This window comes from Erinaceus europaeus, chromosome 4, assembly GCF_950295315.1.
Source record: "Erinaceus europaeus chromosome 4, mEriEur2.1, whole genome shotgun sequence".
Lineage (NCBI taxonomy): Eukaryota > Metazoa > Chordata > Mammalia > Eulipotyphla > Erinaceidae > Erinaceus > Erinaceus europaeus.
In genome coordinates, this window is record NC_080165.1 from 28,049,503 (window position 1) to 28,072,675 (window position 23,173).

The window sequence follows — 23,173 nt, forward strand, 5'->3', positions numbered from 1 at the left end:
CTATAAGACATGACCGTGTGTGGAGTTGTACCCCTCCTACCTTATGCTTTTGTTCACTAATCCTTTCTTAAATAAAAAATTAAAAAAAAAAAAAAAAGACATGACCCCTGGGTCCATGCTCCCAGAGGGATAAAGAATAGGAAAGGTTCCAATGGAGGAGATGGGATACGGAGTTCTGCTGGTGGAATTGTGTGGAATTGTACCCCTCTTACCCTATAGTCTTGTCAATATTTATTTAATAAATAAAAAGAAAAAAGAAAAAGAAAATGTCTGCGCTGCAGAGCCTTCGCCCCGAAGCCTGTGCAGCTCCTCCCCCAGCCGCCCCTTCTCTCACCCTGCTAGCTGGTAGACTCCTCCCCCAACCTCTCTGACCTATGGTGTTCCGACTCTTCTCCGCACCGCCCCCATTCTGACCAATGGCGTCCCGCCATTACTTGTCCTCTGAACTTTCTCCCTTCCTGACTCCGCCCCCCCTTCGCCAGAGGCCCCTGTCTCTTCGCGACCTTATGACTTTGAGTCCATCCAGCCCTCCCCTCGCCTGTTCGAATAAACTTCCTACTTACCCGCCGGTAGCCGGGATCGCCCTCTGACCTTGCTCATCTCTTTGGGCCCCGCCCCCGCCGCGATCACTCTATCTCCACCCACGTCCACGCCCCGGGACTAGGCTAGCCATGTCTGAAATTGTCCGGAGAATCGTGCGGCGTTGGTATCATCCGAGCCTGCTCCGGAGGTAAGCGCTCAAGCTGGGGGTCCAAGGTCGCCCGTGGGATGCCGTAGTACCTACCAGTGCGACCGCCACCCCAACCTTCCTTTCCTTATCTCGGGGAGCAACGGGTTCTATTGTCAGGGGTTTCCCGGGACTGTGACACCAAGTGTCAGGTGACACCCCCGCCCCGCACCTTTCACCTAGATCCTTTTTTTTTTTTTTTAATTTCTTTATTGGGGAGTTAATGTTTTACATTCGACAGTGAATACAATAGTTTGTATATGCATAACATTTCCCAGTTTTCCATATAACAATACAACCCCCACTAGGTCCTTTGTAATCCTTCTTGGATCACCTAGATCCTTTAGTGTCTCAAAGGCATTTTGCTAAACTGATGCAAGTTTTGCTTATTTGTAGAAGCGTGAGCTGTTAGCAACAGTGGGGTTCAGCTGTTTTCTTTTGGGAGAATATTTTCTGTTCTAATGTAAACGATGAGATATGCTGCCAAACTCTGTAAAATCTCAAAACGAGTATATACACAGGGAAAAAAGGAAATATTGGAACATGGTATTTGCTTCAGTGTGGTGTAGCTAAGAATTTCCGTATTTTGTATGTTAATATTTTGTATTTTTTTAAGTCAAAAATAAATTTGCACAGCATTTTGTGGCATTTTGCACTTAAAGCCCAGTAGATATTTAAAATTTTGTTTCCTACATGGTGCCTGCCAAGTGGCAAGTGGCAAACTCATGTAAGGGGCAGAATCTAACTCTTTCCAGAGACAAGAAAAAAAAATTAACCCAATTAGCTAATGTAAAACGTTGACTAATTTTTGTTGACTGACACACTAATAAGATTTGAGGCTACAGTTCATTGTGTCCTTCTTGGCACGTTGTTAAAGTGCTGAGAATGTAATATATTGTTGGGTGTGGGCTTTATTAACTATTATTTTAATCATTTTTGACACCAACTAACTTTATTATTCAGGATCACTGTTGTGAACATACACCTTTTGGCCTCAGTACACTGAAGTTTACCCTTCCCTTCTGCTTTATCTGTGAGTTTAAACTTAACTTACCTGGACCTTCTTGCTGTGTCTGCTCTGCTCCTGACTGTTAAAGCATTCTGAAGTGAGCATGGGATATGTCTGCTCAGCTCTGCTTCATATTATCAGATTTCTCCCAGGTAGGTTCTCTCTCCTTAAGAAAGGGCCTAAATTCCAGCAACTGCTTACCTGTCCTTTTGAACCCTCCTTCCCACCCCTTTCATCTCAGTGTATGCTGGGACATACTTTTGTTGGTAGAACTGATCTGGTATTATCCATGTGTTCAAGGCCATGAGTTCATACTGCCACTGGTATAAAAGAGGGAGAGGAAAAAAACTGAACAGTTTGTACTTTGTTTTTCAGTGAATTACAGAAGCTTTTTCTTTTTTTAAATTATTTTCCCTTTTGTAGTCCTTGCTGTTTTTTCATTATTGTAGTAGTTATTATTATAGTTGTTGTTATTGATGTTGTCATTGTTAGGATAGAGAGAAATGAAGAGAGGAGGGGAAGAGAGAGGGAGAGAAAGACAGGCACCTGCAGACCTGCTTCACCGCCTGTGAAGGGATACCCCTGCAGGTGGGGAGCAGGGGGCTTGAACCCGGACCCTTATGCTGGTCCTTGTGCTTTGCCACGTGTGTTTAACCTGCTACGCTACCGACCGACTCCCACAGAAGCTTTTTCTGGACTTTCTAAACAACTAAATTCTTTCTACACACTTCCTTGTTTTCTGCCTCTTCCTCATTTATATCTTGTATGCTTTTCATTTACTGCTTACCTGTGTTAAAATTAACTTAGCTATTCTGATTCTGCTTATATCTGTACAAATTTGAATTGTTAGATAATGATTATCTATTAGCAGCCAGCTTACTGGGAGAAGTAAAGTATTCATAGATGAACACAGCATTTTGGTATGTAAGAGTTGGGAACAGTTAAAAACCAGTCTACCTGTTTTCAGTTCTGGGCAGTACACTTGGTCCCCAGCTCTCCAGCTACACACAAGTGGAACAGCCATGAGCGTCACTCAAAAGGATTTTGAAAATGCAATGAATCAAGTGAAACTGTTGAAGAAGGACCCAGGAAATGAAGTGAAGCTAAAACTCTATGCACTCTATAAGCAGGTAAATGCCTAAGGTCTGGCATAATTTAGAAACATTTTAAGCAAATACCTTCTCAAATAGGTATGCTATATGTTTTATTAAAATGCAGCTTTAATATTTTTAAGGTGAATACTGCTGCTTTTCTGTCAAAAAATGTATACAGGAGAGTTTTTATATACTAGACTTTGAAATAAACATATCCCCCAATTTTTGAAGATTGAAAAAGGTAGCTTCAGGAAATTGGGAAAAAGTTGAATATGGTCTGACTATTAAATGATTGCTAGGAATTAGTTAATATGTCACAGTAAGAAACTTTTTTTTTCTGGAACACATATAAACATGTAGGGGTAAAATAGTATGGGTGGTGTCCACTGAAATAACTAGGCAAAAAAAAAGAGTATGGAAAAAGATGATAGTCTTTGAATTTGGATATTGAGTACTAAAAACTGTTTATACAATTATGTTGTGTGTGTTTAAATACTAGTTTTTATGTTATGGTGTCCAAGGACTTCCCTGGGAAATCCCTTGACTCTTACATATTATCTGGTTTTCATTTGTATTAGGATAGGCCTCTTCTTTCCCCTATCATTTATATTTCGTTTATAATATGAAATTTCAAAATTTTAAGTATTAGGTGGAATTTTAAATTGCCACTTCTGAAAAGTAGCTTAGAGAAGTATTTTATCTCAAAGCACACATTCCACCTCCATTCAAACAAGTAAAAATTAACTGCTTTTGCTTGCTTTCAGTTAAATCTCCTACGGGTCAGGTGCTCTGGCAGTCCTGCTACTCCTCTCTACCCTGACCCCAGTCATAACTCTGTTACTCTGATACCAGAAATGTACCACTGGATTAAGAGGGGGGAATGTACTTTTATTTATTTATTTCCACCAGGGAAATATCTCTGAGACTTGCTGTCTACTACATGAATCTATCATTCCTGGTGGTCTTTTATTCCCCACCCCACCCTTGTTGTTGTTGTTGTTGTTGTTTTTTTTTGGTAGGATAGAGAGAAATGAAGGGGAAATTGGTAGAGAGAGAGAGACAGACAGACAGACACCTGCAGAACTGCTGCACTGCTCATGAAGTTTCCTTGGTACAGGTCCATACGAATGGTAACATGTGCACTCAAACAAAAGTGTCACCATCTGCCCCCGTTTTTGTACTTTTGAGTGTGTGTCAATAATATACTGTGGGCTTGAAGATGTCTTGGGGTGGATAGTTTTGAAGATTATTTTTCTTGAATACTGTGATTGTACATAAAAAATGTGATCATTAATATTAAACTAATGAACTGTGAAATGCTTTATTTTCCCAAAGCCCCCCCTCTTTTGTATTATTTTCATATGCAGGCAGTTAAAACTTACTTTAGGGACTGGTAACATCTACCTCATTGATTTTTCTTCTTGGTTCTTTGTGAATTTTTTAAAATATATATTTTTTTATTTTAGACAGAGACAGGTAGAGAGGGAAAGAGGCCACAGCACCAAAGCTTGCTTCAGTGCAGTAGGGGCAAGTATGAACCTGGGTCACACACATGGTGAAGTAGTACACTATCCAGGCGAGCTATTTTACCAACCCTGCTTGTAAAAATGTTAACAGCTTCAAAAAGAAGGTAAAACTTCAGGTCAATTCATGTGCCTTGTGAAAGTATTCATGAGGGAGAAGGCACATGTATGCTAATTTTGCATTTAATGGATCGCCATTATTTAAATAGTCGTCAGGCACAGATTTATAAACTCTTGACCATCTCTTTTTCACAGGCTACTGAAGGACCTTGTAATATCCCCAAACCAGGTGCGTTTGATTTTGTCAATAAAGCCAAATGGGATGCATGGAATGGTCTTGGCAGTCTGCCCAAGGTAAGTTTACTTATTTTGTTTTTATTTTTCTGACTGTATTCCTAGAGAAAGTATCAAATCACTATAGTTGGGGCCTACAAGAACTTGATGTACTGTTATTGAACCTCTGGTCTTTCTTCACTGTAAGGTTCTATTACCAGCATAGTAAGTTTCTCAAAATGCTAATTTATTGACCAAGATGAAGTTATGTGTCATTTTCTGTTCAGGAAACTGCAAGGCAGAACTACGTAGATTTGGTGTCCAGTTTGAGTGGTCCTTCATCTGAATCCTCTAGCCAAGTAAAGCCTGGAGCTGACAGTAAACAAGAAGGATATGAAAACCTGCTGGTCACCTCTGAAGATAGAATCACAAAGATCTTATTGAACCGGCCCACCAAAAAGAATGCAATCACCACTCAGGTATTATCACTTGCCCCAGGGAGTTTGTCTTGCTTTTCGTTCTAACTTTTGTTTCACTAAAATATATATATGTGTGTGTGTGTGTGTGTGTGTGTGTGTATATATATATATATATATATATATATTATAGCAGCATTCCTATTTTTGTGATATCTCATTTGATTTCTGCAAGGAGATTAGTCATTGTGGCAACTTCTTATAGAAGAGAGTTGGACAGTCATTGCTAGGAAATGTGAGTCTCAAATAATCAGTGCACTAAAGGCACTGCAACTTTCCTAATGATGAAAGCACAAATAAATTTTATTAATTTAAATGAAACATATAAATAAACACATAACATGTGTAAAACTATACGTATAAAAATTAGAGGGAGTTATTGGGGTGCTTGGTGCTGAACTGAGGAAAATTTCCACTGGGTTTATCATCTACATTTTAGTTCTAGAAAATACCTACTAAAAAAAAAAAAAAAGAAAATACCTACTAAAAATGTTCAGTAAGAATCCCATGAAGTTGGATATATGCCATCTCATAGAGCATTTCTCAATTTTTTTCTCCCATTTTTCACCTGACTCCTTTCTGTATAATCAGGATGAGAATTATAGTAGCTATTTTTCATAAAGTTCCTAAAATGTGTCAGCACTTTCCACACAGAAGTATATCTAATTCTCACTGGGACCCTGCTGTTATTATTACTTTAACAATTACAGGGAACTGGGTGGTGGCACACATAGCACAATGTGGAAGCACCCACACAAGGATGGGGTTCTAGCCCTCGCTCCCCACCTGCAGGGGGACAGTTCACAAGCAGTAGAGCAGGCCTGCAGATGTCTATCCTTCTCTCCCTTGTTTTTCTGTTTTGTTTTGTTTTGTTTGCCTCCAGGGTTATTGCTGAGGCTCGGTGCCTGCACTACGAGACCACTGCTCCTGGTGGCCATTTTTTTCCCATTTAATTGGATAGGATAGAGAGAAATTGCAAGAGGAGAGGGAGATAGAGAGCAAGAGAGAAAGACAGACACCTACAGACCTGTTTCACCACTTGTGAAGCATTCCCCCCACACCCCCCCCCCGCCCCGTGCAGGTGGGGGAGTCGGGGGAGTCGGGGAACTCCAACCTGGATTCTTGCGTATGTTCTTATGCTTAACCGGGTGCACCACTGCCCAGCTTTCTCTCCCTCTCTCTTATCTCACTTTACCCCTCTCGATTTCTTTCTAATTGAATAAAATGGAGAAGAAAAAAAAGAAAAGGAAAAAAATGGCCACGGGGAGCAAAACAAAACAAAAACCCTATTACATAATTGGGTGAAAGCCCGGTGAAATAACTCACTGCTTTGCCATGTGCCCAACCCAGGGTTGAGCCCAGCCCTCACCACGTTAAAGGAAGCGTCAGTGTTGTGGTGCCTTTCCCTCTTTATGCCCCTCTGTCTCTGTCTCTATCTAAAAGATAAGTAAATACGTTAAGAATTGACTTGCTGGGAGTCGGGCCGTAGCACAACGGGTTAAGCACACGTGCTGCAAAGCGCAAGGACCAGCGTGAGGATCCGGGTTCCAGCCCCGGCTCCCTACCTGCAGGGGGGTCGCTTCACAAACGGTGAAGTAGGTCTGCAGGTGTCTGTCTTTCTCTCCCCCTCTCTGTCTTCCTTTCCTGTCTCCATTTCTCTCTGAACTATCCAACAACAACGACATCAAGAACAACAATAATAAAAACAAGGGCAACAAAAAGGAAATAAATCTTTAAAAAAATAATTGACTTGCTTAAATCCATGTAACTAAAAGTAGGGATTTAGTCAAGACCCTGATAGACCCCTTCCCCTAATCCTGGATCTTGCCTATTACTTGTCATCATAACAGCACTAAAAATGGAATTACTTCCTCCTCACTCCCTCTCTCAGTGGAAATAATTTTGCCTTTATTAGCATTATATAGAGTCGACATATTTTTTTCATTGACTATTCATAAACATCATTCTCTCATATATTGTAATCTCACCTAAGGCAGAGAGAGAATGAAAGGGACCACACTCTTATCTCATTTTTCTCCCTTCTCCTCCCCATCTTCCCTCTTCCTCTTCCCCATTTCCTCCTTCTTCCTCTGCCTTTTATCTCCCTATCTTCCCTCCCCCTCCTTCCTCCTTCTCTTCTTCTGGTAGATACAAAAACAGAGACAGGGAAAGAAACCACAGCACTGAAGCTTCCTTCAATGCAGTGGGGTCCAGCCTTGATTCTGCATCATGCACATGGCAAAGCAGTACACTATCCAAGTAAGCCATCTGGAGATCCCCTTTTTCATTTAGACAGTGAGAAACAGAGGAAGACAAGGAGAGGCAGCACAGCACTGTTGTACCACTCTAGAAGCTTCCTCTTTTGCATAGTGGTGGCTTCCCATGTGGTGGTTGGGAGCTCAAATTTGCATCTTCATGCTTAGTAAAACATGCACTTTACCAGGGGAACTATTTCCTGCCCTTTAACTGCCTTTTTGGTTATGTAAATACAAACAACATAAGCATTTGCTACTTTATAGAGAGCGGCCTTACAAACTGTAATTTAGAGAAACCATTAAGTAAAGTTATATCAATTTCAAAGTTCTTTTCTTTGTCTTTCTTCTTCCTCATAGATGTATCATGAAATTATGCTTGCACTTAAAGCTGCAAGCCAAGATGACTCGGTTTTAACTGTTTTAACAGGTAAGACATTTTCTTGGACTTCTTAATTAATTTCTATTTGGGGAAGTTTTCCCATTTAGCTAAGAAAAAAAGAAAAACACACATCAGAAGCTTTTCCAGTCCTGAGATACTCTAACATTTCCTTTATGTTGGTACTTAACATGAAATCCTTTTATAAGATGCTGTAATTTATTTCATGAAAGAATTGAGGCTAAAACACCACCCTACATATTCAGTGCTGGGGAGTGATTCTGATTCTTAAATATGTAAATACACACACACACACACACACACACACACACACACACACACACGACAGGCATAAAAGCAATACCTTTATCATGTAGAAAGTAGCTATCAGTGGTCCAGGAGGTGGCGCAGTGGCTAAAGCACTAGACCCTCAAGCATGAGGTCCTGAGTTAAATCCCCCCGGCAGCACATGTACCAGAGTGATGTCTGGTTCTTTCTCTCTCTCCTATCTTTCTCATTAATAAAATAAATAAAATCTTTTTTAAAAAAAAGTAGCTATCAATTGGTAAGTATTAAGACCTACTAGATAATTGGTAAATTGGTGAGTAATAATGAATAAACAACTTAATTTACATGAAGAAGTTCAGGTATTACACCAATAAGTAAAAATACAGCCTCCTCATTAATCACAAATACAAATTAAAATGAGATACAAGTGCTGCCCGGCTAGCTCAGTTGGTAGAGCATGAGACTCTTTAAATGAGATACAATTTGTACTTAGCCCTAATTTTTGAGGAGTTGAAGTAGAATAAGTGCCTCTGATAGTATTTTTACAGCAACTTAAAGCCTATAAAAAGGTAAGTAGCTAAAAAATAATAATAATAAAATCATTTGGCAGTGTATAAATGTTGATATGCTTTGACACATGAATCCTTCTTCTGAGGATTTTGGTTTTTTTTTGTTTTCCACCAGGGTTATTACTGGGGCATTACAAATCTACCACTCCTGGCAACCCTTTTTCATTCCCACCCACCTTTCTTTTTTATTAGACAGAGAGAACTTGAGAAGGGAGGAGGAAATAGAGAGGGAGAAATACCTGCTTCATCACTCATGAAGCTTCCCCCTGTAGGTGGGGACTGGGATCCTGGCAAATGGCCTTTTGGACATTTATCTTAGGGAAATTACTCAAGGAAAAGAAAGACCTTGTAAAAGGAAATCTGTGCAGCATTACATATACTTTTAAAAATGTTTAAACAATGCATTTTTATACAATTCTAAGACTGGCAACAAAAATAATCTATGGTGATTGAAGTAAGAAAATGGCCACTGCGGGGGTCGGGCAGTAGCACAGCGGGTTAAGCACACATGGTGCAAAGCTCAAGGACCCGCATAAGGATCTCAGTTTGAGCCCCCGGCTCCCTACCTGGAGGGGAGTCGCTTCACAGGCGGTGAAGTAGGTCTGCTGGTGTCTGTCTTTCTCTTCCCCTCTCTGTCTTCCCCTCCTGTCTCCATTTCTCTCTGTCCTATCCAACAACAAACATCAACAACAACAATAACACAACAAGGCTACAACAACAAGGACAAAAAAAAGGAAGGAAAATGGCCTCCAGGAGCAGTGGATTCATGGTGCAGGCACTGAGCCCCAGCAATAACCCTGGAGGCAAAAAAAAAAAAAAAAAAAGAAGAAGAAGAAGAAAAGAAATGGTCACTGGAAAGAGTGGGGTGGTATAGCCAGAAAGCTGGTCCACCAGTGTATTTCCACAGATCCTGACATACAACAGATACAACATAACTAGAGTGAATGAATGGTAACTATTGACTTTATTTCTAGGAAGTGGTGACTATTACTGTAGTGGGAATGATTTGACTAACTTCACTGACATTCCCCCTGGTGGAGTAGAAGAGAAAGCAAAAAATAGTTCCTTCTTATTGAGGTAAGACATTTATTTGACCCAAAAGGGCTCATCCCCATTCATCAAAGTGGTAACTAGCTGAGTAAAAAATAAAATTAAAAGCTTCTTTAAAAAATATTCTGGGGGGAGTGGGGATAAATATCATAAAAAGAGACAAAGAGACTCTCATACCTGAGGCTCCAAAGTCCCAGGTTCAATCCCCCAAACCACCATAAGCCAGAGCTGAGCAGTGCTCTGATAAATAAATATATATATGGCTGGGGGGGCTGGGCAGCTGTAATTAAACAAACATGATTAAGCACCTGATTGAGCAAAAATGTTATACTGAGCAAGGAACCAGGTTCAAGCGCACAGCCCCACTTGCAGGGGGAAATTTCATAACTGATGAAGCAGTGCTGCAGGTGTTTCTCTCCTTATCTCCCCTTTCCCTCTCAATTTCTTTCTGTCTCTATTCAATAAATAAGATATAAAAAATAAATAAAATCATCTTTAAAAAGTATTTTCAGATAGAAAGCAAGCAGAATAGCACTCAGCTCTAGCATGTGATGAGAGAGCACACTAGAGTGTCCCAAAATTCTTATAAATGGTGGTGCTGGCCATTAGACCTGGGCCCTCTAGGGTCTCAGATAACCTCACTCGAAAGCTGAGATGTCCTGTAATTAATTCTAACTGTGAAAAATTTGTTCATGGTGCCAGAGGTGGCAAAGTGGGAAAAGTATTGGGCTCTTTAGCATGAGGTCCCTCCTTGAGTTAAGGCCTCGCATTGCATGTGCCAGAATGATGCTCTGGTGTTCTCTTTCTCTCTCCTCTTCCTTCACTTTCTCATGTAAAGATACACATATTTTAAAAAAGAAAAAAGGCAAGTATATTTCTCCAAACTACCTAACAGTAGATGATCATTTATTCTATTATTTATTATCTACTATACCATTCTGCATGAATGGAAGACATAAGAAGAAATCATAGTTAAATATAAAATTCTCTCACATTAAGGCAGAAAAGTTTAGCAAATTCATTTAATTTTATTTATTTGTTTATTGAATAGGACAGAGAAATTGAGATGGGAGATAGAGGGAGCAAGAGAGACACTTGTAGCTCTGCTTCACTACTGGTGAAGCTGCCCCCTGCAGGTAGGGGGCAGGGCTTGAACCCCCCAGGTCTTTGTATATGGTGAAGTGTGCACTCAGCTAGGTGTGCCACCACGTGGCCCCCAATTTAGCAAATTCTTATCCATCTCAGAGGAACACAGGCTTCATTTTTACTTTTCTTACTGATCCTTGCTGAGTCTCTAATTACTGTTGAATTGTAACATGCAGCATCCTAGTCTGTAAATTTGCAACTGATTTGCAATTCCCAACTGCATAGAATACAAGTTTTGGACTAAGTTCAAACCCCCTCAAGTGCCATTCATAAGGGCAAGTCTGGTGAAGAAGACCAGAGAGGTAGGAAGCTACATGGTAGTGCACGTGGTTGAGTGCATGTTACGCCTGAGGATCAGGGTTCAAGCCCCTGACCCCACCTAAGGAGGAGGGGGAGCTTTGTGAGCAGCACTTCAGGTATCTCTCTTTCTCCCTCTCTCTCCCCTCTTACTCTCAATTTCAGTCTATCCAATAAGTAAAATAAGAAAACTAAAGAAGTAGCAGGACTGTAGCCACTGCTGGGTTATGTGGAAACACTGTGCCTAGCCAGAAAAGTGTTATTTTAGACTCACATTGTCTTGCCTGTACTTCAGTGATACATACTTTTCTATTTCCATTTCTACAGAGATTTTGTAAACTGCTTTATAGATTTTCCTAAGCCTCTAGTTGCAGTGGTAAATGGTCCAGCAGTGGGAATCTCTGTCACTATCTTGGGACTCTTTGATATCGTCTATGCATCTGACAGGGTAAGTCAGCTCCCAGAAAACTATGAAGTCATGCAGATAAAAAATAAGACCCTTTTGAATTCTCCTAATGTTGCTATTAGTAAGGTAATATATGGCTTATGATAGAACTGACTAAATATATTTATTTATTTACCACCAGCGTTATCTCTGGAATTTGAGGCCTGCACAGTAAATCCACTACTCCCTGTGGCCATCCCCCACCTCCCCTTTTTTATTTATTTTATTTTATTTTATTTTATTGATATAGAGAGAAATTGAGAGGGAAAAGGAGATAGAGAAGGAGAGAAACCTACAACACTATTTCATCACTCATGAAGCTTCCTCCCTGCAGGTGGGAACTAGGTCTTGAACCTGGGTTCTTGCCCATGATTATGTGTGCTCTCAACTAGGTAAGCCAATACTCAATCCCTAGTTATTTATTTTTGTTGCCTCTGGGACTTTACCAGTCTGGGACAACTATTTTAGACAGATTCAGAGAGAGAACAAACAAGAGGGGGACACCACAGCACCAGAGCTTCCTTGAAGGTGGTAGTGACCAGGTTCAAACCTAATTGGATAGACTCTATTTAAATGTTTCCCAGAGAATTAGTCTAATCTGACTCATTTTATGTTGCCTTCACTTTTAACTTAAGTTTTCTCAAACATAAATATTGTTGCAAACTACTGCCTCAATTCCTTTGGTACTGTTGTCTCATCAAACTACTACTAATAGCTGGGGGTTGTGCAGCAGGTTTAGCACACCTAGTGAGAAGCGCAAAGACCGGTGTAAGGATCCTGGTTCAAGCCCCTGGCTCCCCACCTGCAGGGGAGTTGCTTCACAAGCGGTGAAGCAGGTCTACAGCTGTCTGTCTTTCCCGCTCTCTGTCTTCCCCTTCTCTCTCAATTTCTCTTCATCCTATCCAATAGCAATAATATCAGTAACAACAATAACAACAAGGGCAAAAAAAAAATGGAAAAAATGGCCTCCAGGAGTGGATTTGTAGTGCAGGCGCCAAGCCATAGCAATAACCCTGGAGGCAAAAAAAAAAAAAATTACACAAGAGCTGTTCACTTTCCTAAGTAATTGAGTTCTGGAACTTAGAATTTTGGGATAAAATAATCTATTCTTATAATAGAATAGATATATATTTTGCATAAAAGTAAACCAAAGCTTAGAGAAATTATATGCACAGAACACAACTTATTTATATTTACCATTGACTTATATAAATTTTGATTTCTATTCTTTTTTAATTTTTTTAAATGTATTTATTTATTATTGGGTAGTGATAGAGAGAAATTGAGAGGGGAGGGAGGATAGAGATAGGGAAAGAAACAGAAACACCTGCAGCCCTGCTTCACCACTCAAAAACCTCCCCCCACAAGTGGATATTTTTCTCTTCTTACTAGGTAATGTGTAATAATAGAAAATCAAAACTGCATAGATTTGGGGGAAAGTTCAGCTAAAGATCACTCCTTCTCACCATTTAGAGAGAACCAGTGATAACATTTGTGTTAAAGAGTCCCTAGCTCCTGGAACCCTCAAGATGTTTCCAGTTTTTGCCATTGAAAACTAGCTGTGATAAACATTTAACTTAGGACAAATGCTATACAACTATAATAAGTACCTCTGAGGGTTCTCTTTTTTTTTTACCAGAGCACTGCTGAGTTCTGGCTAATGGTAGTGCTAGTGATTGTGTTGGTATGGTTATCCCCTTTCTAAATGATTCTTATGTGATGGTGAGATTTGCTGGGCTACAATCTGGCTAGAAACTTTTGCTTTTTACCAGTGAAGAAATTCTTAGTTTTGTTAAGAAGCTTTCCCCCCCTGATAAGACAAAATGTAGGGGTTAGGCAGTGGCATACCTGGTTAAGAACACACATTACCATCAGCAAGGACCCAGGTTCAGGCCCTTCATTCCACACCTGTAGGGTGGAAGGTTCACAAGCAGTGAAGCAGGTCTGCAGGTGTCTATCTTTCTCTCTCCCTATGTCCACCTCCCTTCTCAATTTCTTTTTGTCCTGAGGGAAGGGAATGGGGGGAAAGGAGGGGAAGGGAAGGGAAGGGAAGGGAAGGGAAGGGAAGGGAAGGGAAGGGAAGGGAAGGGAAGGGAAGGGGAGGGGAGGGGAGGGGAGGGGAGGGGAGGGGAGGGGAGGGGAGGGGAGGGGAGGGGAGGGGAGAAAAACTGGCTGCTGGGAGCAATGGATTCATAGTAATGGCACCAAGCCCCAGTGATAAATTTGGTTATAAAAAAGGAGGGGAAAAAAAGACAAAAATATAGCAGGATCCTTAGCTTTCTGGTTCATCCACTACTAGATTCCCTTTAGGTAGATTGGGCAGGCAGTTAGACCTTTTTTTAAAAATTTTTTTATTATCTTTATTTTGTTTGATAGAAACAGTCATAAATAAAGAGGGAAGGGGGTGATAGAGAGGGAGAGAGGCAGAGAGACACCAGCAACACTACTTCACCACTTGCAAAGCTTTCTTCCTGCAGGTGGGGACCAGGGACTTAAACCCAGGTCCTTGCGCACTACAATGTGTGTGCTCAACCAGGTGTTCCACCACCTGCCCCCCTGGGCCAGTTTTTCATTAGGATAAAGAGAGGAAGAGACACCACATCACTGGAGCTTCTCCCAGTGTTGTGACACTCCCATGTGGTACTAGGAAAAGTATGTGTCCTATACAGTGACTATCTCACCAGCCTCTAGTAGTGTTTTTTTTTGAATATCTGTGTGTTTATTTCATGAGTAAGAAAGACCAGAGCATATAGCACTGTTGGCATACTGGAGCCACAGGCATGGAAACTTTGCCTCTACCTGACAGACTACCTTTCCTAGAGGATGCCAGAACTCTTTTTTTTTTTTTTAATACACACACACACACACACACACACACACACAAATAGCCTCAGGCAAATAAGGGAAGAGGATGAAAGGAGGCTACCCTCCAACCCCATGCCCCTTCCCATCTGCCCCTCCATACTTTCTTCCCCTTTGAGTAGGAATGAGATCAGGAGTTCTGAACTGGGGGGTCTCAATCCTCAGTACTTGGAGGGAAAAATCCTATTTGAATTTTCTCCTGGTTCTACCACTAAATTCAGAATTCAACTACTCATATATATCATGCTTTAAAAGATTTTTAAGACTTCTTTTTTGATATATTTATTTATTTTCCCTTTTGTTGCCTTTGTTGTTTTCATTGTTATTGTAGTTATTGTTATCATTGATGTTGTCATTGTTGGATAGGACAGAGAGAAATGGAGAGAGGAGGGGAAGACAGAGAGGGGGAGAGAAAGATAGACACCTGCAGACCTGCTTCACCGCCTGTGAAGCAACCCCCGTGCAGGTGGGGAGCCGGGGTCTTGAACTGGGACCCTTATGCCAGTCCTTGCACTTCACACCACATGCGCTTAACCTGCTGTGCCTGAACCCCTAGATTTTTTTAAGACCTTCTACTTCAGCTTTTATACCTGAAGCACTGAAATCCCAGGTTTAGTCCCTGGCACCACCTTAAGCCAGAGCTGAGCAGTACTCTGATGAAAAAACAACAAGACTTCCACCTTATAACACAAATTGTACTTTATACAGTATATATTGATTATTTACATTTACTATATATTAATACATTGATGAATTTATTATATGTTATATATTACCTCCTATATATACTTTTAATGCAATGCGGGGAAATTTGGCCAAAAGTAAAATATTTGACACCACAGTATATGTTACTGAAAGCTCACCCAAACCAGTGTTCAATTTAAAATTGAGGAAGTTGTCCATACACACTTTGCTCTCTGGTAGGGCAAGTAAATAAAAGAGATATATGAAATCAGAGACTTTTATAAAAAGAGACTTTTATAAAAAAAAAAAAAAAAGAAATCAGAGAAAGATGCAGAAGAAGGAAAAATTGGAAAGGAATTTATTTTATAGGTTCACTACTGGCTTCATGAATACCAGATTAAATATGGTGATTTAACCTCTATAATAACATTACTCTTTATTCTGGGCCAGTTATATGATTAACAATGCCAATTACTTTTTTTTTCTTTTTGGACATCACTAGGGCTTTACTGCTCAGAGCTGACCTTTCCAGATAGATAGAAAGATAGTTTGAGCATATGCAAGCCAGCAGTGGCATACCTGGTTAAGTGAGGATCTGGGTTCATGCCACTCTCCCCACCTGCAGGAGGGTCACTTCACAAGTGGTAAAGTAGATCTGCAGGTGTCTATCTTTCTCTATCCCTGTTTATCTCCCTACCCCTCTCAGTTTCTCACTGTTCTGTCAAATAAAAATAGAAAGAAAAAAAGAGAGGCAAAGGCAGAGAGGGAAAGATACCACGGCACTGAAGCTTCCTCCAGTAGAAATCATAAGAATGTCTGGATTCTTGGCAGTCGGGTGGTAGCATAGCGGGTTAAGCACAGGTGGTGTAAAGCACAAGGACTGGCATAAGAATCCCAGTTCAGGCCCCCGGCTCCCCAGCTGCAGAGGAGTCACTTCACAGGCAGTGAAACAGGTCTGCAGGTGTCTGTCTTTCTCTTCCTCTCTGTCTTCCCCACCTCTCTCCATTTCTCTCTGTCCTATCTAACAACAACATCAATAACAAGAGTAACTACAACAATAAAAAAGGGCAACAAAAGTGAATAAATATAAAAAAAATGTTTAAAAAGAATGTCTGGGTTCTCACTGTGTACTAGGCAATATATATATATATATTCACTTTAGTCCTTATCCTTACTTTATAGATAAAGAAGCTGGGTCCAAGAGGTGAAGGGCCTCCCCTGAGTTATTCTACAGTCTGATGCCAGAACCAAAACCCTTAATGCAGCTACTTCTCTGTTTCTAAAAATTGGTTATAATCCTTATGAAGAAGTTAAATATAACTTACTGTCAGTTTTACATGTACTTATTTGTAGCTCCTTAGGTCTATGTAGTTAACACAGTTTCCAAGTTTTCTCATTATGTTCCTTAGGCTGTACCTTCTTAGTGTATTTTGAAAAGTCTTTCTGGAGGTGGGAGGGGGAATAGGTAATATTATTAACAACATTTTTGTTAGTTTGATTTATTTGCTGCACATCTTGTATATGTATATCTTTGAACAAACAGTAATCTTAAAAGAACATTATGGGGTTGAGAGTGGTTAGCCTGGTAGAGCACAGGTGTTAGTTACCATGTTGAGAGAACCTAACTTCAAGCCTCCGGTCTCTCTGGTCTGCAGAGGGGGAGCTTCAAGAGTTGTGGAGCAGTGCTGCAGGTGTCTCTCCTTTGTGCTTCCCTCTCTGCCTCTCCTTACCTCTCTCTCTATCAAAAATAATTTTTAAAAAGAGGGGGGGATGCCAGTGAGAATAATGGAGCTCTGTAGGCATTGAACCCCAGCAATAACCCTGATGGCAAAATAAATAAATAAATAAATAAATAAATAAATACATCATACCTGTTATGGGAAGTTAAGTTTGAATAACCAGATTATTGTCAATTATAATTAATTTGTTTTCATCAAGAAAAAGAGGAACATTTTTTTTTTCCTTGTCATCACTCTGGCTTCACAGTTCTGGGCTGACTTTCTTCAGACAGAGAGAAAGGTACCAGAGCACAGAAGCTTCCTTCAGTATGATGGAGGCTGGACTTGAACCTGGGTCATGTCCATAACTAAGCAAGTGTACTATCCGAGTGAGCTGTCTTGCTGGCCCCCAAAATGTTTCTTAAGTCTAGAAAAAGCTACAAATGACTATGTAATATAAATAACCAGCATGAAGTTAAATTTATTAAGTAAATTCAGCCATAAACCTCTGGGCCAAACTCAAGGCCAGTGACAAATTATAGAAACATTTTTTCAACTAACATAATAAAGGCTAATCAAACATATATTTTAAAGTCATACTATAAGGTGATAGATTAACAACATAATATAAAGATGGGCAAAAGGAATAAGTAGTGTCCAAAGAAATAAAGTATAAATGGCAATATGAAAGACACTATTAAGGAATGATTCATGGGGCTGAGTGGTGGTGCACCTGGTTGAATGCACATGTTACACAATTCAAGGACCCGGTTCAAGCCCCAGGTCCCCACTTGCAGGGGGAAAGATAATAATAATAATAATAACAAAAGAAATTTAAAGAATGATTTATAACTAGAATATATATTAAGAACTCTCACAGCTTAATAATAAAAATACAACTAATCATAAGACTAGAGGGCAATTAGATTGTTACAGTTATATCATCAAAGAAGATAAATGATCTAATAAGTATATGAAAACATTCAACAACATTGATTATTAAAGAAATGTAAATTGGGTAGTTGGGCGGTAGTGCAGTGGGTTAAGCGCACATGGCACGAAGGACCGGCGTAAGGATCCCGGTTCAAGCCCCTAGCTCCCCACCTGCAGGGGAGTCGCTTTAGAGGCAATGAAGCAAGTCTGCAGGTGTCTTATCTTTCTCTCCCCCTCTCTTGTCTTCCCCTCCTCTCCATTTCTCTCTGTCCTAACAATGACGACAACAATAACTACAACAACAATAAAAACAAGGGCAACAAAAGGAAAAATAAATAAAATTTAAAAAAAAAGAATAAGGAAATGTAAATTGAAGCTACAAATATACCACTGAATACCAACTAGAATGGTTCAAATTTAAAAGACTGATACGAGGACAGAGAAGCAGCATAATAATTATGCAAAACAACTTTCATGCCAGAGGCTCAGAGGCCCCCAGTTCCACCATAGGCCACAGCTGAGCAGTGCCCTGGTAAAACATAATAATAATTGGGAGTCGGGCAGTAGCACAGTGGGTTAAGCACACATGGCGCAAAGCACAAGGACTGGCCCCTGGATCCCCACCTGCCAGGGTGTCACTTCACAAGCAGTGAAGCAGGTCTGCAGGTGTCTTTCTCTCCCTTTCTCTGTCTTCCCCTCCTCTCTCCATTTCTCTCTGTCCTATCCAACAACAACAACATCAGTAACAACATCAATAATAACTACAACAATAAAACAACAAGGCAACAAAAGGGAATATTTTTTTAAATATTAAAAATAATAATAATAATAAGCAGTGTTGATGACCATTAATCAGAACTTATTCATTGCTGATGTAAATGTTAAATGATACACATTTGGAAATGTAATTGAACAACTTCTTATAAAGTTAAATTCTGCTTTAATCACACAGCCCAGCAGTTCTACCCCTTGTTATTTACTCAGAAGAATTAAAACCACTTGTCCATATAGTGACCTGTGCACAAATGATTATAACAGCCTTCTTCCTAACAGCTAAAATACTGAAAATAATACCTGTGGCTTAAACTTCTGAATAAAGAGACAAATTATGGCATGTCCAGATAACAGAATACTACCCAGAAATAATAGGAAAGAAAAAGAAGCAAACCACATACATCATGGTGATTCACAATCCTTTCAGCTTAGGGCAGAAGCCTAGAAAAGGCTACACAATGTATGATTCCATTGATATAACATTCTAGAAAGGTGAAATTACAGAGGTGGAAACAGATTGTGCTTGCTTATTTGAAGAGGAATAGATTGCATGCAGACAGGCACAAACTTTGGGGGGTGATGGAAATACCCTATTTTTTTATTGGGGCTACCACTGGCTTTAAAAAAAAAGTTTTTTTTTTTTAAATAGTTTGTTAGAGAGAAATCTCCAGAGGGAGGGGAAGATAGAGAAGAAGAGAGAGAGACTTGCAGCACTACTTCTCCACTTGTGAAGCTTTTCCCCCTGCAGGTGGGGACCAGGGGCTTGAATCCAGATCCTTGCGCGTGATAATCTGTGTGCTCAGCCAGGGTGTGAATGAGTTTTTTCAAACTCATCAAACTGCATGCTGTTAAAGACTAAATTTTGTGTGCAGATTATATTATAACTATAGTTTCTTATGTCTGCCAGTTTACTGTAAGATAGATATTTTAATGACATATGAAAAAATAATTTTCCTAAAAAAAAAATCTTTCTTTCTTTCTTTCTTCCAAATAGGCAACATTCCATACTCCATTTAGTCACCTGGGCCAAAGTCCAGAAGGATGCTCCTCTTACACATTTCCGAAGATAATGGGCTCAAGCAAGGTAACTTTTGGAAATGAAGTTTAATAAGTCATGTCTTTCCCCTCAGTAACATAAATAAAGGCAGGTGTGAATTATCTGCACTCTCATTTACAAGCTTACAAAATTTGAGCTCTAGGAAATATCTGGCAGAAGGGGGATTGGAAACTCTGTGTTCCCCAAACTAGGGTGCTGCTCTTGCAGTTGACTGCCCCATGCAAGCCGCACAGGCTTAGGCCCCCAACATGTGCTGTCGGCTAGAAGAAAAATAATAATAAGACTCTTACTGGTCAGCTGAGCTCAGAAGTCTGCCTCCACTGAAAGTGATGTGATGACATTTTTACTTTCTATGTTATGGAAAATATTGTCGATAAAAACCCCTGAGAGCGATGTTCCATTGTCAAAGTCACCCTTAGTAATAGCAGCTTTTCATCACCCTATTGTACCAGCTTATGACATTTCAAAGAGAGTCTAAGGGGTTGCTTTTGACAGAGAAGAAGGGCAGACAGGGAGAATGAGAGCAACCATGGCGCTGGTTTCCTTCAGTGCAGTTGGCCAGGCTCAAACGTGGTTTGCACACATGGCATTGCAGCACACTATCCTATCAAAGTGATGAGCTATTTTGCTGGCCTAGTTTTGCTTTTTTTTTTTTAAATAAGAAGTTCATATATGCCTTGTATGACTCCAAGGGGGCTATTGACAAGATGGCAGGGAGGGGAGGCTATAATATAGAGAAAGGATTATCAAGCATTCTTCAAAATCTGAAAGAGTGAGAATTGAGTTCATTCTTATTGACTATTAGATTTTTTTTTGTCATGGAGTGTTTTTTTTCTCATTATTCTATCTGATATCCTGAATCACAAACAGATTTGAAATGTTAGTTCAACTCTGTGGCCTAGAGTATTTGACTGCAATATAGTCTTTAACTTTTACTGGAAGAGAAACTGCAAATGTCAAGAGACACAGCTAGTATCCTCAATCAGTTTTGTTAGAAACTGACTATATAATCACCTTCATTTTTTTTTCTGTCCAGTAGAACTAATTTGAGTATCTCTGTAGATTAGAAAAATAAAAGAAGAAAATAGAAAGCTTTCTATAACTAGACCACTGAGAAGGATTTCCAGAGAAGAAAAATTTTAAAGTTAGGGTTTCTAAAGGTTATTTGCATTCCTTGTGAATCAAAGTTTTTCTCTCCCCCACCCCCCTATTTTTATATAGCTGTTTATAAGATATGAAACAAACATCCTAGCTGCTATGGGTTACCCAGCTAACCTTTGCTTCAGGCCATTTCTACCCCAGGCTTCCTGCTCTTGCCTCTCCAGCTTAGAAACACAAAATAGCAGCCATCCCAGTGAGCTTTCTAGAAACCCTAAGATGGTCTAAGCACACAGTTTGTAAACTATTGCTTGTAAACTACTCCACCTTAAAAAATATTTTTAAAAATTAATATATATACATACATACATGTGTGTATACATACTGTGCGTGTACATACATGTATATACACCGTATGTATAGACGTGTGCATACGTACATGTATACATGTGTATACATACACACATACAGTCTTTAATGAAACATCCAGAGTGCTCCACCATGAGTGGTGGCAAAGCTATAGAACATCGGGCCAAACAAGGCAATCAGCGGAAATTTATTCTCAAACCTCCCATGCAGTGTTCTAAAAACTGTGATTTTTCTATTTCTGGACTTCAACACATTATTAATAAGATAGTAATGCAAAAGGAAAAAGAGGAAGGGATTGAGGAGGGACATGTTCTGTGTTCAGCTGCTGCAGTACAGCACACAGTTGCACGCCACACTGCGTAAAGTACCCAGCGCACTATCCTATTCTGCAAGCAGAGAGACTTGTTATCTATATAACTTGTTATCCATATAAGTTATGCTATAATGGTTGTATCTGGAGGTGTTGCAAGTAACTTATATATCCGGAAAGCTCTGGAAATTGTAACAAATGCATGTTATGTCCTTCTCCCAAACTGTGTACTGACATGGCATTACGATTGCTTGGAATGGTATTGAAAGACTATGTGCTGGCTTGGGCATCTTACATGAAACAGAAGGCATCTTCTATGAACCAAAATGTCCCCTTGGAGCAGCTATATCAAAAGATGTTAAGAAACTGCCACCAAAGTACCACGTTTAAAAATGAAGATTTGATTTTTGCTTTTCAAAAAGCCCTAAAGAGCACCCAGAATTAAATTATGAGAGACAGACAGACAGACACCTAGAGCATCTCTCTGCCACATGGGGTGCTGGAGATGGAACTGGGGACCTCATGCTTCTAAGTTTAATACTCTACTCACTGTGCTACCTCCAGTTTCTCCCTTAGTGAGGAATATAAGCAACCTCAAATGCCAGAAGTAGATGTCTCTATGTCCACTGAAAGCAGTTACTCTGAATCTCACTGACACTGTGCCAGTTTTACTCAGTTAATTTCTTCATCTTGCTTTATTTTAGGCAGCAGAGATGCTTATTTTTGGGAAGAAGTTAACAGCAGGAGAAGCCTGTGCTCAAGGACTTGTGACTCAAGTTTTTCCCGACAGTACTTTTCAGAAAGAAGTTTGGACCAGGCTGAAAGCATATTCAAAGCTCCCCCCAAATGTTAGTATCTATTTTCTTATTATGTCGTAGAAACCATGGGTAATAATGTATTTGCTTAAACAGAATAAGTAATTTAAAAACACATCTTGGTTGTCTTTAAATACATCTGAAATTGTGATTAAAGATAGCCATAATAATGTTGGGAATCCTGATGTTTACAATACATATCAAATAGGCATTCCATTTCTCTGTTAAGAGAGTTAGAGGGATAGTTCTTCCCGAGAATGATTTGCAGCAGAATGACAAATGAGTTTGGCAAATTACTATTTCTGAATCCAGGTGAAAAGCCAGGTGGGTTGACTCCTAGGATGTTCCTACTGTGTAGCACTCTCTTATGTTAAAAAGGAAAAACCTTGTATAATCTATATATGTATGTGATAGCTAGGGACTGACTTCTCTTACACTCTTGCTGCTCAAAATATGGTCCTGGAACCAGAGGGCTAGTTAGTATCCTTACACTATTTCATACTATCCACATATTTATCTGAAGGTGTAGCAGAATTAAGTGGACATGGAGAACCAAGAGCTAGAATTTGAGTAATTCCACTCCTGTTAGTATAACTGCTAACCATATCATTGGTTTTATTCTCAGGCCATGAGAATCTCCAAAGAGATCATTAGGAAGAATGAGAAAGAAAAGCTTCATGCGGTTAATGCTGAAGAATGCAATGTCCTCCTAAGCAGATGGCAGTCAGATGAGTGCATGAATGCAGTCGTGAACTTCTTATCCAGAAAAGCAAAACTGTAATGTTGAATATAACATAACTGTGGAAGCCACAGAAAAGTTAAGCATTATGAATAAAGGGATATGCTATTCTTTCTGATTATCAATACTTTAAATGAACTTCACTGTGCCTTTTTTTTAATGCTAAAAATATTAAACTGTTTATGGTGATTATATTTCACTGGAGCCCCTGATGGAAAAAAGAAAATAAAGTATATAAAAATGAGCTTTAAGAGTTTATATCAGCTCTGAATAAGACAGAATCTTA

The 23,173-nt window shown here is 39.7% G+C and overlaps 2 protein-coding genes and 1 pseudogene across 4 annotated transcripts in view; 2 read left to right on the forward strand and 1 right to left on the reverse strand.

The window, feature by feature from the left end:
• The first annotated feature begins 479 nt into the window (after positions 1–479).
• Positions 480–23,131, forward strand: ECI2 (enoyl-CoA delta isomerase 2). Of its 2 annotated transcripts, XM_060189142.1 has the most exons (11): positions 480–730; positions 1,691–1,760; positions 2,704–2,866; positions 4,609–4,707; positions 4,914–5,105; positions 7,715–7,784; positions 9,565–9,667; positions 11,411–11,531; positions 19,494–19,583; positions 22,038–22,181; positions 22,774–23,131. In XM_060189142.1, the coding sequence occupies exons 3-11, from the start codon at positions 2,759–2,761 to the stop codon at positions 22,927–22,929; spliced, it is 1,083 nt and encodes a 360-aa protein (XP_060045125.1). In that variant the 5' UTR covers positions 480–730; positions 1,691–1,760; positions 2,704–2,758; the 3' UTR covers positions 22,930–23,131. The 2 variants fall into 2 exon arrangements, with proteins under 2 accessions (XP_060045125.1, XP_007522269.3); XM_007522207.3 differs by lacking the exon at positions 1,691–1,760.
• Positions 7,762–23,173, reverse strand: part of LOC103112738 (testis expressed protein 56) — a 34,574-nt gene continuing 19,162 nt past the window's right edge. For both annotated transcript variants that reach the window (XM_007522216.3, XM_060189143.1), the window contains 2 exons: positions 16,400–16,517; positions 7,762–7,843 (listed from right to left, as the gene is read on the reverse strand). In XM_007522216.3, coding sequence (XP_007522278.2) covers positions 16,446–16,517 — 72 coding nt within the window. In that variant the 3' untranslated portion in view covers positions 7,762–7,843; positions 16,400–16,445. The remainder of the gene's footprint in view (positions 7,844–16,399; positions 16,518–23,173) is intronic.
• Positions 21,102–21,999, forward strand: LOC132538175 (tRNA N6-adenosine threonylcarbamoyltransferase, mitochondrial-like; annotated as a pseudogene).

Excerpts from the sequence above, each read along its gene's own strand:
- ECI2 (XM_007522207.3), top strand. The coding sequence starts at position 672 with ATGTCTGAAATTGTCCGGAGAATCGTGCGGCGTTGGTATCATCCGAGC. Across the intron at positions 7,785-9,564 it reads GGTTTTAACTGTTTTAACAG|GAAGTGGTGACTATTACTGT; the intron begins GTAAGACATTTT and ends CTTTATTTCTAG. Across the intron at positions 9,668-11,410 it reads AATAGTTCCTTCTTATTGAG|AGATTTTGTAAACTGCTTTA; the intron begins GTAAGACATTTA and ends CCATTTCTACAG.